Source organism: Carcharhinus amblyrhynchos, chromosome 7 (genome assembly GCF_965287045.1).
Source record: "Carcharhinus amblyrhynchos chromosome 7, sCarAmb.v2.hapA, whole genome shotgun sequence".
Lineage (NCBI taxonomy): Eukaryota > Metazoa > Chordata > Chondrichthyes > Carcharhiniformes > Carcharhinidae > Carcharhinus > Carcharhinus amblyrhynchos.
Genome location: NC_137330.1, coordinates 22,366,638 through 22,386,885, shown reverse-complemented (window position 1 = coordinate 22,386,885; position 20,248 = coordinate 22,366,638). Strand labels below are relative to the sequence as shown.

The following is a 20,248-nucleotide window of genomic DNA, read 5'->3' as shown; positions in this document are numbered from 1 at the left end:
AGGCCCTATCCCCATATCCCTACATGTTTACCCACTAATCCCTCTAACTTATGCATCCCAGGACACTAAGGGGCAATTTTAGCATGGCCAATCAACCTAACCCGCACATCTTTGGATTGTGGGAGGAAACCGGAGCACCCGGAGGAAACCCACGCAGACATGAGGAGAATGTGCAAACTCCACACAGACAGTGACCCGAGCCGGGAATCGAACCCAGGACCCTGGAGCTGTGAAGCAGCAGTGCTAACCACTGTGCTACCGTGCCGCCCGCTTTAGTACTTCTGAAGCACCAGATTTACATTTGGTTCATTTTGAATTATGATTCTGTATTGTAATTAATTTCTCCCTAAAATTTTTTTAAAAATCTGATTGTCTTTTTACTGAAAAATAGTGGGTTATAGTTTCATGAACATTTTCTACCCTGCTGAATCTCTGCAAAGAAGTTCTTCCTCATTCTTATGTTTGGACAGTATGTGTTTGCGAGCTTTTCAAGCAAATATTAAAGCCGAGATCACTATCTACCAATTCCATCACGTTTCCTAGCCACCTTTTGGGTCTGAACCATAATGTTCACAACCTCAGAGTCCCATTCAGCCCTGAGTTGTGCTTTTCACCCCATTTTCTCTCCATAAGATTGCTTACTTCATAACACCATCCAGTTCAGCTCTTACTTCAGTTTATCTGTTGCTGAAACCTTCAGAACTTTGAGGGAGTGCAGCAAAGGTCTACCAGGCTGATTCCAGGGGTGGCAGGTCTGTCAAATGAGGAGAGGCTAAGTCAGTTAAGATTGGAGTTTAGAAGAGTGAGGGTGGAATCTAATAGAATCTTATAAAATTCTAACAGGATGAGAGAGAATAGATTCAGAAAGAATGTTTCCGATGGTGGGGGGAATCCAGAACTAGGGGTCATAGTTTGAGGAGAAGGTGTAAACCTTTCAGACTAAGGTGAGGAGAAATTTCTTTACCCAGAGAGTGGTGAATCTGTGGAATTCGCTACCATAGAAAGTAGTTGAGGCCGACCCATTTCAAGAAGAAATTAGGTATAGCTCTTGGGGCTAAAGGGATCAAGGGAGGAAAATGAGATTAGGGTCTCAAATTTGATGATCAGCCATGATCAAAATGAATGGTGGAGCAGGATCGATGGGCCAATTGGCTTACTCTTACTTCTGGTTTCTATGATACCTCTAAAATTGCTGTCTTTAACTACTAAAAACAATTTGTTTTCCTATTAACAGGTAGACAGTGAAAAAGATAACTATACTGGTGTCATTGATGCTGAAGAAAACGAAAGGCCTGAAGAAGCAAACCTTCAGGTAGAAACTTCATTTTGTTTTTAAAGTCATTAAAACTAGTTTTCCTATATTTCCTATATTTGCCAAAAGAGAAGAGTACACCTACATTTGCTAAGGAATTCTATGTAACAGTCTACTTTGATTATTACAATTTATGCAATGATATTATAAATAAATAAAAATCCATATGTAAAGCCTTTCATAACTTCACGTGCGCCAAAGTACTTCACAGCCATTAAAATGGTCTTCACGTGTGGTCGTTGTTTGTAGGAAACGCAGCAACCAGTTTGCAAACAACAAAGTCCGAAAACAGCAATATCAAATCATTTGTTTTTGTGACGTTAGTTGAGGGATAAATATTGATCAGAGCTTTGAGGAAAACACCCTAATCTTCTTTTAGGATAGTGTCACAAAGTTTCTTGTGCTCATGTGAGCACCTGGCCTAATTTTCATATCTCAGACTGGCATTTCTGACAGTGTAGCATTCATTCAGAACTGTGTTGAAGTGTCAGCTTGGTTGTACCTAAGTGCACAGAATAGGAAACATAAGCATTAACATTGAACCCCAACTGCTTCTCTGTACCATAGTAATTTACCTTAGACTTGATTTTTTTTTGATCGGTTTTAGCACCAGTATTAAACTCTTTGAACCAAATAGGCTAATGCTGAGGTTTAAATATTGTTTGAAAAATCATCAATTTGTGGGAATCCTCCCATGACCTGAGGTAATGTTTCACATTTACACAGAAGTCCACGTTTCACTTGTTACATCGGTGGCACTGTGGTTAGCACTGCTGCCTGACAGCACCATAGACCTAGTTCAATTCTGGCCTCGTCTATGTGGCATTTCATAGAATCGTTGAATCCCTGCAGCGCAGAAAGAAGCCATTTGGCCTATCGAGCCTGCATCAGCAACAAGCCCATCCAGGCACTATTTCCATAACACCACGTATTTACCCTGCTAATTTATCCTGACACTAAGGGGCAACTTAGCGTGGTCAATCAGCCTAACCTGCACATCATTGGGGTTCTCCCTGTCACTGTGTGGCTTTCCTCAGGGTGCTTCAGTTTCCTTCCACAGTCCAAAGATGTGCAGGTTAAGTTGATTGGCCATGCTAAATTGCCTCTTTGCATCCAAAGATATATAGGTTGGAGGGATCAGCAAAGTAAATATGTGGGGTTACGGTTAAGAGTCGGTGTAGACTCGATGGATTGAATGGCATCTTTCTGTACTGTAGGGATTCAATGATCTGTCTATCTGATTATATGTTTCTAAACATGATTATAACTGGTTGGGACATTGCCATGGAGTATTCTTCAAGGAGCTATTGTCATTCATTGTTTAATTCAAAAAAGATGCAATGCCAGGACAAATTATTTTTGCCTGGAGAGGATAGGCCCCTATGTATGAATACATGTAACTACTGCAAGCGTTAGTGCAAGCTACAACTGATGATCTTAAATTGGTTGTTTGTATAATTCTTAACTTACTCGAAATTGGTCATCAAGTTCGGCTGGATGAGCAGTGTTATTTTCCACTAACAGAATGTTGCCAAAAAAGGTATCTGCCCACTATATATGTATGTCTATACATATAAATAAATTTCAGTGAAATGCAGATATGTAGACTATCCCAACAGTTGGCAGATCATATCAAACAGTCCCTCTGACTGTTCACAACAGGCAGAGTATAGCCAACCAGCCCATTGACGCAAAATTGAAAACGTTAGAATATCTAACATTCGATATGATTCCGTGATTGGGCAGCACTTGCTGAACAAGCCCCAGTATCTCATGGTCCTGGTGTGTTTGGTCAAGGCGCTGCTGTGTCAATCAGAGCCAACTTGCCAACCAATCAGTGCCCTTTTCTAATGTTTATAAATTGTTGCACCCTTTGAAATTTGGCATTCTAGGCTGTTCTGATGTGCAAAACAAAACAGCTTCTCTTTCTTTTTTCAGCAATACTCAAAAAATCTGTACTGCCAAATGAATGTTTCAAATTAATTTCCTTGGGATGTCTAGCATGCTAAACCTCTTCTATCAAAACTAAGCGGGTCCAACATTTTCTGTATTTGCATTCATTCTATCAGTTTTCAATGAGCCCATGTTGCCCCTGACCATGTTGTATTTCAATTGTAATTATAATGTTTGTATAGATTTTGATATCCCTTGTTTTTTTGTAATGCTCACTATGTTTTATTAATCTTTGCTGAACTTTGTTTCTTTCCCATTCGCCAGGAGCTTTATGCTTTTACTTTTATATCATTTGTTACCTCTTTAGTTGTTCATGGCTGTTTTGTTGGCGTCCAAGAACTCATCGTTCACACTACCACTGCAAATGTGGTTTGCAGTGTTTATATGAAAATAAAAGCCCAAAAGTTTAAAGAGTCTTCTTCTAGTATTCCTTAGAATTCCTTGTCTCAAATTTTGGCTTTTCCTAGTTGATGTCCACCTCTTCCTATTACTTCTGCCATGACAAACTTTATGTAAATTCAAGTTTTGTTCAGATGTTCACGCAGTCAGTTGATTTTTACATATCAAGATCCTAAATTTCAGAGATATTTAACTGAATGGGATTGGTCATTTGAGAGCCAAGACTCCAAGAGCCAATACTTTCCACGTATGTTTGTGTCTCATCTCATTTCTGTTCTCATTAAATAGTTCAAAGTAAATGTTTTATCTCTACTTAACACACAGCCAATAAATGTTTTATCTCTGCTTTACACACCACCAATAAATGGTTCATCTCTGCTTAAATGCCAGGTGTAACAAATCTCCAATTCATGTCAAAGTGCTGCTGTATTTTTGTCACCAGCTGTCTCATCTGGTGGACAAGTCGTCATTGTAGATCTTTTAACTAAAAATTTACAGTTCTCAGAATTAAAAGTCAGCTTTGGTTTTCTAATTCATTCTTTACATCAACAAGTATAACTTCTTTGTCACTAATTGTTGGTCACCTATACATGACACAAGTTCTCTGTCTGAAGCTTTTATTCCGTGGAACATAGGTGTCACTGGCTGGCCAGCATTTATTGATGTGGAGATGCCAACGTTGGACTGGGGTAAACACAATAACAACACCAGCTCAAAGTCCAGCAGGTTTATTTGGTAGCAAAAGCCACTAGCTTTTGGAGCGCTCGCTGCTCCCTCATTAGATGAGTGGGAGTTCTGTTCATAAACAGGGCATATAAAGACACAAACTCAATTTACAAAATAATTGTTGGAATGCAAGTCTTTATAGGTAATCAAGTGTCAAAGGTACAGACAATGTGAGTGGAGAGAGTGTTAAGCACGAGTTAAAGAGATCTGTATTGTCTCCAACCAGGACAACTATTGAGATTTTGCGAGCCCAGGCAAGTTGTGGGGATTACAGATAGTGTGGCACGAACCCAAGATCCCAGTTGAGGCCGTCCTCATGTATGTGGAACTTGGCTATCAGTCTCTGCTCAGCGACTCTACATTGTCATGTGTTGTGAAGGCCACCTTCGAGAACACTTACCCAAAAATCAGAGGCCGGATAGTCTTGCCTGGTGATTGATGAGCGGTGTTCGTTCATCCATTGTCATAGCGTCTGCATGGTCTCCCCAACGTACCATGTCTCGGGACATCCTTTCCTGCAGCGTATCAGATAGACAATGTTGGCCAAGTTACAAGAGTGTACCGTGTACTTGGTGGATGGTGTTCTCACGTGAGATGATCCAGCACGTCTTGCAGAGGTTGCTGTGGCAGGGTTGTGTGGTGTCGTGGTCACTGTTCTCCTGAAGGCTGCATGGCTTGCTGTGGACAATGGTCTGTTTGAGGTTGTGTGGTTGTTTGAAGGCAAGAAGTGGGGGTGTGGGGATGGCCCTGGCGAGATGTTTGTCGTCATCAATGGTACGTTGAAGACTCCGGAGAAGATGTTGTAGCTTCTCCGCTCCGGGGAAGTACTCGACGACGAAGGGTACTCCACTCACCGTGTCCCATGTTTGACTTCTGAGGAGGTCAGTATGGTTTTTTGCTGTGGCGCGTCAGAACTGTCAATCGATGAGTCGAGCGCCATATCCTGTCCTTATGAGGGCATCGTTCAGTGTCTGGAAGTTTCGATTCTCCTCATCTGAACAGATCCTGTGAATACAGAGAGCTTGCCCGTAGAGAATGACTTCTTTAACATGTTTGGGGTGGAAGCTGGAGAAGTGGAGCATCGTGAGGTTATCCGTGGGCTTGCAGTACAGTGAAAGTGCTGAGGTGACCGTCCTTAATGGAGATGCATGTGTCCAAGAATGGAACCGATTCCGGAGAGTAGTCCATGGTGAGTCTGGTGGGATGGAACTTGTTGATGTCATCGTATAGTCGTTTCAATGATTGTTCACCATGAGTCCAAAGAAAGAAAATGTCTTCGATGTATCTAGTGTATAGCATCAGTTGAAGGTCCTGTGCGGTGAAGACGTCTTGTTCGAGCCTGTGCATGAAGATGTTGGCATATTGAGGTGCAAATTTGGTCCCCATGGCTGTTCCGTGTGTCTGGATGAAGAGCTGGTTGTTGAAGGTGAAGACATTGTGGTCCAGGATGAAGTGGGTGAGTTGTAAAATTGCATCTGGAAACTGGCAGTTGTCGGCATTGAGTACTGAGGCGTTTGCAGCAATGCCATTATTGTGGGGGATGCTGGTGTAGAGAGCCGAGATATTCATTTTGACGAGGAGTGTTCCTGGTTGAACTGCTCCATGTGTGCTGAGTTTCTGTAGGAAGTCCATAGTGTCGCGACAGAAGCTGGGGTTCTTTGTACAGTGGGTTTCAGGATGCCCTCGACGTAGCCAGAGAGGTTCTTGCTAGCATCCTCCACGAAGTTGGCATTGCTGCAACTGCCTCAGTATTCAACGCCAACAACTGCCAGTCTCCAGATGCAATTTTACAATTCATCCACTTCATCCTGGAAAATAATACCATGACACCACATAACCCTGCCAAGCAACCTTTGCAAGACATGCCGGATCATCGACACGGATGCCATCATTTCACATGAGAACACCATCCTTCAGGTACACGGTACATTTTCTTGCAACTCAGCCAACATTGTCTCCCTGATACACTGCAGGAAAGGATGTCCCGAGGCATGGTACATTGGGGAGACCATGCAGACCCTGCAACAATGGATGAATGAACACCGCTGGACAATCACGAGGCAAGAGTGTTCTTTTCCTGTTGGGGAACACTTCAGTGGTCATGGGCATTCGACCTCTGATCTTCGGGTAAGCATTTTCCAAGGCAGCCTTCACAACACACGACAACGCGGAGTCGCTGAACAGAGACTGATAGCCAAGTTCCGCACACATGAGGATGGCCTCAACCGGGATCTTGGGTTCATATCACACTATCTGTAGTCCCCACAACTTGCAAAATCTCACTAACTGTCCTCGCTGGAGATAATATACATCTCTTTAACCTGTGCTTAACACTCTCTCCACACACATTGTCTGTAGCTTTAAGACTTGATTACCTGTAAAGACTCACATTCCAACCATTATTTTGTAAATTGAATTTGTGTCTTTATATGCCTTGTTTGTGAAGAGATCTCCCACTTGCCTGGTGAAGGGGCAGCGCTCTGAAAGCTGTGGTTTTTGCTACCACACAAACCTGTTGGATTTTAAGCTGGTGTTGTGAGACTTCCTACAGCATTTATTGCCCATCGCTAGTTGTCCTTGGGCAGTTGGGAGTAAACCACATTGCTGTGGTTCTGGAGTCACATGTAGGTCAGACCAGATAAAACTGGCAATTTCCTTTCCCAAAGGGTGTTAGGTGGATTTTTCTGGTTTCATGGTCAGCAGTAGATTTTTAATTACAGTTTTGTTTTAATTGAATTCAAGTTCCACCATCTGCTGTAGCGGGATTCAAGCCTGGGTCCCTGGACCATTGGCTGGAATTTTACTGCCCTGCCGCTAAGGGCACTGGAGCAGGCAAGTGGCAGACAATGGAAAGGTCCGTTGACCTCCAGTGGAATTTTACGGTTTTGGGATGAGCAAGACCATAAAATCCCACCCTCAAACTGAGTTTCTGGATTAATAGTCTAGCAATTATACCACTAGGTCATAATATCCCTGATAAGACTGAAGGGGGAGAAGTCTTCTAGGACATGTGAATGCATTGTAGAACAGTGGCTTTCAAACTTTTATCCAGCAGTGCGTTTAGACAAAGTGGCCGTCCCTCACAACCACTGGCCAGGCAAGCTGCACTACTGCTGTTACATTTGCAGTCTAAATGGGATTTGCTGTACATTTTAAAATACGCATTCTTACCTTTTTCCTTTCATAATGTGCACATAACTTGAATGTTTCAGGCAATACTAAGCTTTCCCTCCTCATGCTGGCTGCATCATTATCTGAGTCAAGAAATCCTCATTGTCATACCGCATTGTACAAATTGCGCAACCATTAACAGAACATCCCACTTTTCTTTTAAACAAGATCACAAAACATTTTACAATGTTTTGAACATGACACAGAACACCTCGCCATGTGTTGAAAAGAACGACAGGACATCCAGAATTTTTTAAACCAGGATACCCGGTGACCATTTTCAACATCCCGGCGACCCATGGTCCCCATTTTGAAAAAGTCTGCTGTCGAGTAGAAAGCAGCTTGTCTGAATTCCCAAATTTAGATCAGAAACATCTTCAGCCCCATTTATCTTTTCTTTCTAGAACACCAAATTTATTTACTGTCTTTATGACAGCCAATTTTTCTTTTAAACAAGTCAATATTTTGGCTATATCCATCTTTCCTAGTAACTTTTACCAGTCTTTTTGGAAAAAAAATGCTCCCTTCTGTCTTTCCTAAATTTTTCTCTCAGTATTGAACATTTGCTGTCTTGTCACTTGCCTTGCCGCACATTCTGATTTTTTTTATTTAATCTCATTTATCTTTTTGTAAGCCAGATTGACAAATGTTGGGCGCACTTGTCTGTGCTTTTTGTAGGAATATAGTATTGTTTTTAAAGTAATTCAGCCATAAAAAAAGGTATTCAACAAGATCATATCAGATGATAACTTGATTTCTTCAACATCAAAGGTGTCCCAAAGTGCTTCACAGAAATGTGAGGAAAATGGACTTCAAGCCAAAGAACCAAACATTCAAAGGGATGGCTGAAGATTTTGTCCAAGATGTGCATGAGGAGGGGCAGATGGTGGGGTAGGTGAAAGACCAAAAGAAGGAATCCCAGAGAGAAAAACTAGAAGAGCAGTGGCCACAGCCACCGTTTTATGAAGAGAAATGGAGCGAAATTGCAGGCCTAAAGGAGCTCATGGATGTTTGGGATGGGATGGGATGGGTGGGTGGTGGTGGTGGTGGTGGTGAACAGTAAAGCAATGATGGGTGTAAACACGGAATGAAGAATTTAAATCTTAAAACCAAAGAAAATTAGCTACTCTCTTAGTAATGCAATTTGATATGAATCAAGAGGATGAATACATTAATCAGGATCTTTATCTGAGAGCATTTTAATTTGAATTAGCCGATTAAATATTAGGAGGCATGAATTAAGCAACAAATCTTGATTCAATCTTTTTTCTTGATTTTGCTTCAAATCGACAGACAATTAAAAGCAAGCAACTTTGAATTGACTATAATTTTAATCATTGGTATAGTGGATAGTTCCGTATTTTGTCTCCGTTTAGCAGGAATGCTTTTAAGACATTTTAAAGTATGATAAATATTTGTTCAGTGCATTACGATTCAATTCATAGTGTACTGCAAATTATTAGTTTTTCACTACTTTTAAATTGGCAACGTTTCATAATTAACTACAATTATGGAAGTATAACTGTTATTCCCTCCATGTCTGACTGGCCTATCTCTTTTTTCCTTTGCTCCTCAAAGTAGCTCTTATAGCTTGTCTATTGCACATGTCCCTTTTCTAGTGCAACTAAGATAAGACTTAGTTGGGTGAATGTTTGTCTTTGTAATGTTGTGTTGCAAGATCCCTTTGCCCATTGAGATGAGTTAATTATTTGCTGCTCACTGTAGGAACTAGGACTATTCTTAGCTACGTTAGAGCATGCCAATAAAGGAAGGAATCTCAAACACGGGTTTCACTTTTCCTGAAGGAAAGATTTTTCTCCATTCAATGCAAGTATTATTAGGCAATACATGTTTTAATAATTCTGTGCTCATTGTTAGATTTAGTAAGAAATAAATTCAATATTTTAAATGACAGCATTAAATATTGAAAATAACACTGAGAGCAAAATAATAAACAGGAGTATCAGGTGAATGAATTGTCTTCATCCTGCATTATCTCTGACTAATTTTAGACCTTGTTGCAATATTATTTTCAGAGAATTTGCAAATTGTGTACCCATGTCATCTCCGAAGCGTGTGACATAAAACATCATTTAGGGTGGCGCGGAAATAATTCATACTCTCAGTAAAAATACGTCCTAATGAGATGGATAGACTCTTAAAGGGAGGAAGAACCTGCCATGGATAACAAGAGAAGTTAAGGAGAGCATTAAGTTGAAAGCAGAAGCATGTAGGATGGCAAAGGTTAGTGGTTGGCCAGAAGGCATGCTGGCATCGTGATTAGCTCTGCTGCCTCACAGCGCCAGGGATCCAGGTTTGATTACTGGCTTGGGTCACTGTCTGTGTAGACTCTGCACGTTCTCCCTGTGTCTGTGTGGGTTCCCTCCAGGTGCTCTGATTTCCTCCCACAGTCTGAAAGTTAGGTGCATTGGCCATGCTAAATTCTCCCTCGGCATACCCAGACAGGTGCTGGAGAATGGCGATTAGGGGATTTTCACAATACTTTCATCGCAGTGTTAATGTAAGTCTACTTGTGACACTAATAAATAAACTTTAAATTAGATTCAGAATGCAGTAAAGATGGACGAAATTGGGGTGGCGTGGTGGCACATTGGTTAGTACAATTTTGTTCCCCTTATTTAAGGAAAGATATACATTATTGGAAACAACATGGAGGAGGTTCACTAAGATGATCCCGGGTTTGAAGGGACTGCCACATGAAGAAAGATTAAACCGGTCGTGTCTATACTCTTTTGAAGCTTAGAAGAATGAGCAGTGATATGATTGAAATGTATAAGATTCTTAAGAGGTTAGACAGAGTGAATGTTGGGAGAATGTTTCCACTCAAGGGAGAGTATAGGACCAAAGATCATGGTCACAGAATAAGGGAGTGCTCATTTAAGACTGATTTCAGGAAGAATCTCCTCTCTCAAAGAGTGGTGAATCTTTGGATAAAGAGTCTGTGAACATTTTCAAGGCTGAGATGAATAGGTTTTTAATCATTCAGGCAATTAAGGGTTACAAAGAGAAGGCAGGAAAGTGGACTTAGTCAGTGTTAGATCAGCCATGATCTTACTAAATGGGAAAGCGTGCTCATGGGGCTGAATGGCCCACTCCTGTTCCTGTTTGTTATGGTCTTATGGACTGTGGTGCGTTGAATCCCTTGGTTAGAATGGTTTGTTGCACTCTCCTGTAATTTATGTATAGTATTACTACTTTTCAAATAAATTGACCGATGTTATTGTTCACCAGTCATGTGTGTGTGGTGAATTTGCATGAAGAAAACGTGATGCAACAGCCCTCACGTTGATGAGCTTCAGATGCCTGAAGAACAGCAGCTGATTGAAGAGTTTTTCAGAGTGGCTAGAGAAAACCTAAAATAGATAGGATTTCTATTGTAATGAAAAATGCATTCAGTCCATCTTTTGGCATATTGGAAGCAAACCTCAAAAAATGACTTTCTAATCAAGTTTCTACTTTCGTGATTAGAAAGTGAGGAGAAGGTTTCATAACCTTAAAAATTGGATATGAATGATCTTTCACAAACTCGGGTTGTACCAGCCCATGATTTACAACTGAAGATTTGCTTTGAAGTGTCATCATGGTTGTTATGTGAAGAAATACAACAGCCAATCAGTGTGCAACAAAGTCCCACAGATGGCAATGAGTTGAATGTCTAGTTAATCTATTTTTAGTTGCAGTGGTTAAGATATAAATGTAGGCTAGGACATCAAGAGACTTCTATGATCTTCAAAAAATGTGCTATGCAATCTGTTATGTCCATCTGAGCAAGCAGCTGGGTAATGGTTTCAAGTCTCATCTAAAATCTGGGAACTCAAATTGCGAAGCATTCCATGAGCACTAGTGTCAGCCTTTATTATACATTCAATTTATGTGATGGGGCTTGAACTCATGACCTTCTGATTCAGATGAAAATGCAGTCGGATATGCTGTAATTGTCATCAAATTTGAAATATTCAATTAATTTAAATCATCAAATCGACACAGATTATGCATCGACATCTTAACTATGTTAAACGATCTCATCTGTGTTTGTGAATCCCTTGTGTTGCATTCATTTTAGTTTTTATATGTACTATATCTAGTAAGTAGTTGCTGCACATATGCTTAACGTTTAAACAATCAACCAATTGAAAACGTGACACAGAATTAAAAGGCTTCTTCTATAACAAATATAAACTTTTCTGCTACTGATGCCTGCAGTAGGAAAGGAGCTATAATGTGTTGTCTGAAATAGATGTATTGCTTGATGTTGTGAGGGGGAACTAAAGATTTCAGGCAAATATTTCAACACAAGGCATGTCAAAATTGTTGGGCTTGGTTCAAGTTTCTTAGTCAATCTTTTCATGCTTGCATTTACACTATTTACAATTTTTTCATGCTTGCATTTACACTAAGAATGTCAATCCAGCAGGAAATCAAATGCTATTTTGTGAGCTCCATTTCTCCTAATGTTAAATAACTACCAAGCTACTCACCATCAACACAGATGTCAGGGGGACGTATTTTACACAGAGGATGTTGGGGGCCTGGAATTCACTGGGATCGTTTAAGACTTATCTAGTTGGCCACATGAACAGACTGGGAATAGAGGGATACAAACAAATGGTCTAGTTGGGTGCATGAGCAGTGCAGGCTTGGAGTGCCGAAGGGCCTGTTCCTGTGCTGTGCTGTTCTTTGTTGTTTGTTGTTTTTTTTAAAAAATTCATTTGTGGAACACAGGCGTCGCTGGCTGGCCAACATTTATTGCCCATCCCTACTTGCCCTTGAGAAGGTGGTGGTGAGCTGCCTTCTTGAATCACTGCAGTCCATGATCTGTGGGTTGACCCACAATGCCATTAGGGAGGGAATTCCAGAATTTTGGCCCAGCGACTGCGAAGGAAAGGCGATATATTTCCAAGCCAGGATGGTGAGTAGCTTGGAGGGCAAATTGCAGATGATGGTGTTCCATGTATCTGCTGCTCTTGCCCTTTATAGATGGATGTGGTCGTGGGTTTGGAAGGTGCTGTCTAAGGAACATTGATGAATTGCTGCAGTGCATCTTGTAAATAGTACACACTGCTGCTAGTGAGTGTCAATGGTTGAGGGCGTGGATGTTTGTGGATGTGTTGCCAATCAAGCGGACTGCTTTGTCCTGGATGGTATCAAGCTTGCTGAGTGTTGTTGGAGCTGCACCCATCCAGGCAAGCGCCTTGAAGATGGTGGATAGGCTTTGGGGAGTCAGGAGATGAGTTACTTGCTGCAGTTTTTCTAGCCTCTGAGCTGCTCTTATAGCCACTGTGTTTATGTGGTGAGTCCAGTTGAATTTCTGGTCAATGATAACTCCAAGGATGTTAACAAAGAAGAATTCAGTGATGGTAACACCATTGAATGTCAAGTGTCAGTTGTTAGATTGTCTCTTATTGGTGATAATCATTGCCTGGCATTTGTGTGGCAGAAATGTTACCGGCCAGAGCTGCAGTTGTCCACAAAGATGTCCACAAAGTTTTCCAAACATCCAAGCTAAGGGTAACAAGTTGAAAACTATGCTGCCATTGCTGTCAAAAGCTCAGATGTTCATTGTAGTGCAGGATAAGAATTTGTTTTGAGAATTATCCAAATTAAGGGAAGGAATCATATTATTTTACTACAACTTGCTTTCTGATGATGTGGATTTGATAGACATAAAAGGAGAGTTTTAATCCTGCCCATCTACTGGCAGGGACTGGTCAGTCAGGGTGGTTAAGATTTGTTTCTGGCTTCATACAGCTCAATTCCTGAACCATTCACACGCATCTCCATTTATTGTTGGGAGTATTAATTCAGAATATGTGCCCATCACAAGTAAGCAAAGACTTCATACGTATAGTTTAATGAATAAAAAAGGCAAAATTGAAAATGAAGAGGCATACACCAGATGCATAAACAATAAAGAAGAATGCAAAAAGATTAAGAAAAGTTTGAAAATAATTGAAAGGCCAAGTGAAACTTTGTGGACAAGTCCCCAGGACCGGATGGAATGCATCCGAGGGTTCTGAAAGAAATGGCGGAGGTTATAGTGGATGCCTTGGTGGTTATTTTCCAGACGTCGCTGGATTCTGGGGAAGTGCCGGAAGATTGGAAAACGGCTAATGTTACGCCGTTGTTTAAGAAGGGTGCCAGGCAAAAGGCGGGGAATTATAGGCCGGTTAGTTTAACGTCTGTGGTAGGTAAAATGTTAGAATCCGTCATTAAGGAGGAAATTGCGAGGCATCTTGAAGGGAATTGCTTGATAGGGCGGACGCAACACGGTTTCATTAAAGGGAAGTCGTGTCTGACAAATTTACTGGAGTTCTATGAGGATGTGTCTAGGGCAGTGGATAGAGGAGAGCCGGTGGATGTGGTCTTTCTGGATTTTCAGAAGGCGTTTGACAAGGTACCTCACAAGAGGTTATTGCAGAAGGTCAGGGGACATGGAGTTGGGGGTAGGGTGTTAGCGTGGATAGAGGATTGGTTGTCAAATAGGAGGCAGAGAGTGGGGGTCAATGGGTGCTATTCGGATTGGCGGTTGGTGACTAGTGGGGTGCCCCAGGGGTCGGTGCTGGGGCCTCAGCTATTTACCATTTATATAGATGATCTGGAGGAGGGAACCGAGTGCAGGGTGTCGAAATTTGCTGATGACACCAAGATTGGGGGAAAGGCAAATTGTGCGGAGGGTGTGGAGAGTCTGCAGAAGGATCTAGATAGGCTGGGCGAATGGGCCAGGAAATGGCAAATGGAATTTAATGTTGGCAAGTGTGAGGTGGTCCACTTTGGTAGGAAGAATGGTAGGAAGGACTATTACTTACGTGGCGAAAAACTGCAGCAGGCGACGGTGCAGAGGGACCTCGGGGTCCTTGTGCATGAGTCGCAAAAACCCAGCTTGCAGGTGCAGCAGGTGGTCAGGAAGGCGAATGGGATGCTGGCCTTCATAGCGAGGGGGATTGAATATAAAAGTAGGGAGGTCTTGCTGCAGCTGTATAGGGCATTGGTGAGGCCGCAGCTGGAGTACTGTGTGCAGTTTTGGGCGCCGCACCTGCGCAAGGATATTTTGGCCCTGGAGGGAGTGCAGAGGAGGTTTACTAGGCTGATACCGGAGTTGAGGGGATTGAGCTATGAGGAGAGGCTGAATAAACTAGGCTTGTACTCGTTAGAGTTTAGAAGAATGAGGGGAGATCTCATTGAGACGTATAAGATGATGAATGGGATGGATAGGATAGAGGTGGAGAGACTCTTCCCGCTCAAAAAAGACAGTAGGACTAGGGGGCACAGCCTCAAGATAAAGGGGAGGCGGTTTAGAACGGAGTTGAGGAGGAACTTCTTCACTCAAAGGGTGGTGAATCTCTGGAATTCTCTGCCCGTTGAAGTGGTGGAGGCTGCCTCGCTAAATATTTTTAAGAAGCGGGTTGATGGGTTCTTGATAAGAGAGGGGATTAAGGGTTATGGGGAGAGGGCGGGAAAGTGGAACTGAGCCACAACAGATCAGCCATGATCTTATTGAATGGCGGGGCAGGCTCGAAGGGCTAGATGGCCTACTCTGCTCCTATTTCTTATGTTCTTATGTTCTTATGAAAAAAAGCAATGGTTAAGTAAGCGGAGAAAATGTGGGGTGATGCATTTTAGTGGGAAGAACTTGGAGAGACAATATAATGTAGAGTGTACTACTCTAAAGGGGGTGAAGGAGCAGAAGGCTCTGGGTGGATATATGCATTAGAGGTGGTGGACAGATTGAGAGAGCAGTTAATAAAAGCTTACAGTATCCTAGGCTTCATTAATTGAGGCATAGAACAAAAGAGCAAGGAGATTATTTTGAACACGAGTTAGACCTCAGCAGGAGTATTGTCCACAGTGCACTCCATTGAAGGCATTAGAGAGTGTAAAGTTATGGGAATGGTTCCAGAGATGAGAAACTTCAGTTATGAAGTAACATTGGAGAGGTTATAACTCTTTTCATTCTGAGCAAAGAAAAGTGAAGGAAGATTTGATCACAGAATTATTAAAAGTGTAGAAGGAGGCCATTTAGCCCAGTGTCTGCATCAGCTATCCAAGCGAGCCATTCCCCTGCCTATTCTTCATACCCCTGCACATTATTTATATTCAAATAATCAGTTAACACTGTCTTAAATGCCTCAATTGAATCTGCCTCCACCACACTTCCAGGTTGTGTTGCCAAGATCCAAGCCATTTGCTGTGTATTTTTTTTCTGACATCACATTTGCTTCTTTTGCAAATCATAAATCCATGCCTTCTCATTCACGATTTTTTACGAGTAGGAATACTTTTTCCCCATCTACTCTGTTCCAGCCTCTTCATGATTTTGAACACCTCTTTCTCATCTTACCCTTTGTCCTCCAAGGAGAACAGTTTCAGCTTTCCAGTTGGTCCTCATAACAGAAGTTTCTCATCCCTGGAACCATTTATGTAAACTCCTTCTGCAATCTCTCTAATGTGTTCACATTCTTCCTATAGTTTGGCACCCAGAACTGTACATACTACTCTAGCTGAGGTCTAACTACTGCCTTGTAAAAGTTCAGCATAACTCTGAGCTCCTATTCATAAAGCTATGCAATGTTTGCTATTGTATGCTATGTTAACTTGTCTCTCCGCCTGTCCTACCACCTTCAGTGATCTATGCACGTTTACACCCAGGTCCCTCTGTTCCTGCACCTCCTTAAGAGTTTTACCCCTTATTTTATATTGTTTCCATGTTCAACCTACCAAAATGCATCACTTTCTCCACAGTGAACTTCATCTGCTGCCTGTCTGCTCATTGTCATTTTGAAGTTCTATACTGTCTTCACAGTTTACAATGCTTACAAGTTTTGTACCATCCACAAACTTTCAAATTGTCCCCTGCACACCAAGATCTTGATCAATATATATCAGGAAAAGCGAGGCTCCCAAATACTGACCTCTGGGGAACACTGCTGCAAATCTTCCTCCAGCCTTAAAAATATCCTTTTATTCCATGAGTGACAACTTTTCTTGCAAGTTTGTAGTGTGGCACTGTATCAAATGTCTTTTGAAAGTTCACATGCACCACAGCATTGCCCTCACAATTCTCACTGTTATCTCTTAAATTCCAGCAAGTTAATTAAACACAATTTTCCCTTTAGAAATTCATGCTGACTCTGCATTATAAACCCACGTGTTTCCACATGACTTGAGCTTTTTAAGATCATGAGATCTCTGGATAGAGTATACAGGGAGAAACTGTTCCCAGTTGTGAAAGGATTGAGAATGAGAGGGCGTAGATTTCAAGTATTGGACAAAAGAAGTAAACATGACATGAAAAAAAACTTCTTTTGTACAACGAGTGGCTAGGTCAGGATGGCGCTCCCGAGAGTGGTGAAGGCAGGTTTAGTCAAGGGGGAATCGTATGATTATTTGAAAAAAATCAGTTTACAGTGTTACGGGAAGAAGGCACGAAGCTCATTCAGAGAGTTGGTGCAGATACGAATAGCCAGATGACTTCTTTCTGCTATGCAGTAATTCTTTGATTCTGTTCTACATGCACACAAGCACAAACACACACCCCTAAAGAAAAATCAAGATTACAACTACGTTATACGCATGGTAAGCTCAGGTAATATCAGCAAATGTTAAAAATACTCAATAATTACTTCACTTCAGGATTTACAAAGGAGAATAGCATAGGCAATGTGACATTAGTGAAAGATTTAACAAAGATATAAAGACATTTGATATAGGAAATGTGGAGATAATTGATAAGGTAATCAGGCTTAAGATTCAAACCTGATCCAGATGGATGCGTTCTTGCATGTTAAAATAACCTGAAGAGATAGCAGAGGCTATTACAGGTATATAAAAAGTTACCACTATAGAGGATGATGCCTGAGGACAAGCAGAAAGCAAATGTAATTGCTTTATTGAAAAGGGAAAGAAAAAACATGTTCATTGGACTAGATCAGCTAGCTTCATGTCGGTGATGGGAAAGATAACGGACTCTTTGCGTTTTGAAAATCAACAAAGAGTGACTAAGAAAGTGATAAAGAAAGGAAAGATAGAGTATGAAGCTAAACTAGCTCTAAACATAAAAAATGACAGTAAAAGTTTTTATAAATATATAAAGAAGAGAATGGCTAGAGTGAATGTTGGACCCTTGGAGGATGAGAGGGGGGATTTAGCGGTGGGAGATGAGGAAATGGCTGAGGCTTTAAATAAGTTTTTTGCCTCAGTCTTCACGGAGGAGGACACAAATAGTTTGCCGGATATTAAAGATAGAAGGATGGTAGGAGATGAGGGCCTTAATGCGATTACTGTCACTAGAGAGGTAGTGCTTGATAGACTAACAGGACTGAAGGTAGACAAGTCCCCGGGACCGGATGGAATGCATCCCAGGGTTCTGAAAGAAATGACAGAGGTGATAGCGGATGCCTTAGTAATTATTTATCAAAATTCGCTGGACTCTGGGGAAGTGCCGGAAGATTGGAAAACGGCTAATGTTACGCCGCTGTATAAAAAAGGTAGCAGACAAAAGGCAGGGAATTATAGGCTGGTTAGTTTTAACGTGTGTAGTTGGAAAAATGTTAGAATCCGTCATCAAAGAAGAAATAGCGAGGCACCTAGAAAAGTATGGTTTGATCGAGCAGAAACAGCACGGATTCGTTAAGGGGAAGTCATGTTTAACGAATTTATTGGATTTCTATGAGGATGTGACTAGTGCGGTAGACGGAAACCGGTGGGTATGGTGTTTTTAGATTTCCAAAAGGCGTTTGATAAGGTGCCTCACAAAAGGTTGCTGCAGAAGGTTAGGGTGCACGGAGTTGGGAGTAAGGTGTTAACATGGATAGAGGATTGGTTGTCTAATAGGAAGCAGAGAGTTGGAACCAACGGGTGCTATTCTGGTTGGTAGTTGGTGACTAGTGGAGTGCTGCAGGGATCGGTGCTAGGGCCTCAACTGTTTACCATTTACATAGATGATCTGGAGGAGGGGGCTGAGTGTAGGGTGACGAAATTTGTTGATGACGTGAAGATGAGTGGAAAAGCAAATTGCATGGTGGGTGTGGAAAGTCTGCAGAGAGATCTGGATAGGCTGAGCGAGTGGGCGAGGACCTGGCAGATGGAGTATAATGTTAGCAAGTGTGAGGTTGTCCATTTTGGCAGAAATAATAGTAGGAGGGATTATTATTTAAAAGGTGAAAAGCTGCAGCGTGCTACAGTGCAGAGGGACCTGGGGGTCCTTGTGCACGAATCGCAAAAACCCAGTCTGCAGGTGCAGCAGGTGATCAAGAAGGCGAATGGAATGTTGGCCTTTATAGCAAGGGAGATAGAATATAAAGGCAGGGAGGTCTTGCTGCAACTGCACAGGGGACTGGTGAGGCCGCAGCTGGAGTACTTTGTGCAGTTTTGGTCGCCGCACTTGTGGAAGGATATATTGACCTTGGAGGGAGTGCAGAGAAGGTTCCCTAGGCTGATACCGGAGATGAGGGTGTTAGCCTATGAAGAGAGATTGAATAGACTGGGTCTGTACTCGTTTAAGTTTAGAAGGCTGAGGGGGGATCTTATAGAGACATATAAGATAATGAAGGAGATAGATAGGGTAGAGGTAGAGAGATTCTTCCCGCTTAGAAAGGGTAGCAGGACTAGAGGGCACAGCCTCAAGATAAGGTGGGGGGGGGGGGATGCAGTTTAGATCGAAGTTGAGGAGGAACTTCTTCACTCAAAGGGTGGTGAATCTCTGGAATTCTCTGCCCGTTGAAGTGGTGGAAGCTACCTCGCTGAATATATTTAAGTCACGGGTAGATAGGTTTCTGATAGACAAGGGAATTAAGCGTTATGGGGAGAAAGTGGAACTGATCCACTTCAGATCAGCCATGATCTTATTGAATGGCGGGGCGGCTCGAAGGGCTAGATGGCCTACTCCTGCTCCTATTTCTTATGTTCTTATGTTTGCTCAAAGGTGAAATTTAAAAACCCAGGAAGTGAAAATGCAATATTAAAAAAAGTCATCACAGATTTCAGAAGTGAAACTCACGTTTAACCAATCTTATTGAATTCTTTGAAGAAGTTACAGAAAAGGGAGGTAATGTTAATGCAGTAGGTATAATTTGATTTTGATAAGGTGCCAGATGGACTCATGACTACAGTTACACATACGTGTGAAGTCAGAGAAGAACTAACAGAATGAATAGCAAACTGTCTATAAAACATAAAACAGAGTATTGTTGGAAGTTAATTCCTCAAGTTGGGCAAAAGCTGCTGATCCAGAGGAATGATTGTTGGAACCACTGTTCTCCACTTGCACAAACAATTTTGATCCTGAATTGCAAATACAGTTTTAAAGTTTACTGATGACACTAAATTGGGAAATGTTCATAATGCAGAGGAGGAATGCAGCAAAATATAGGAAGATTGTCAGCTTGCAGAATGGATGTAATTGGCAAATGAACTTGAATATAGATAAGTGAAAGATGGTACATACTGGCAAGAAGAATAAACAGGTAACACGTTTGTAAAATAAGTGCCTCAGTGATACAGAGAAGAGTGATCTGGAGAAAAGTTACACAAATCACTTAAAGTAGTAATTCAGGTTGTTGAGACCATTTTTTTTTAAAAGCAATCAAGGCGTTGGAGTTCATTTCTGGAGGGATAGAGTCCTAAAACAGAAGGTATGTTAAACTTGTAGAAAACCACGATTAGACAACA

At 41.7% G+C, this 20,248-nt stretch overlaps 1 protein-coding gene across 1 annotated transcript in view; it reads left to right on the top strand.

Annotated features, from left to right (window-relative positions):
• The window catches only part of fbxo9 (F-box protein 9), a 101,204-nt gene that overhangs the window by 18,200 nt on the left and 62,756 nt on the right, over positions 1–20,248 (top strand). The window contains exon 2 of the mRNA XM_080192029.1: positions 1,235–1,312. Within this exon, the coding sequence (XP_080048155.1) occupies positions 1,235–1,312 (78 nt within the window). The remainder of the gene's footprint in view (positions 1–1,234; positions 1,313–20,248) is intronic.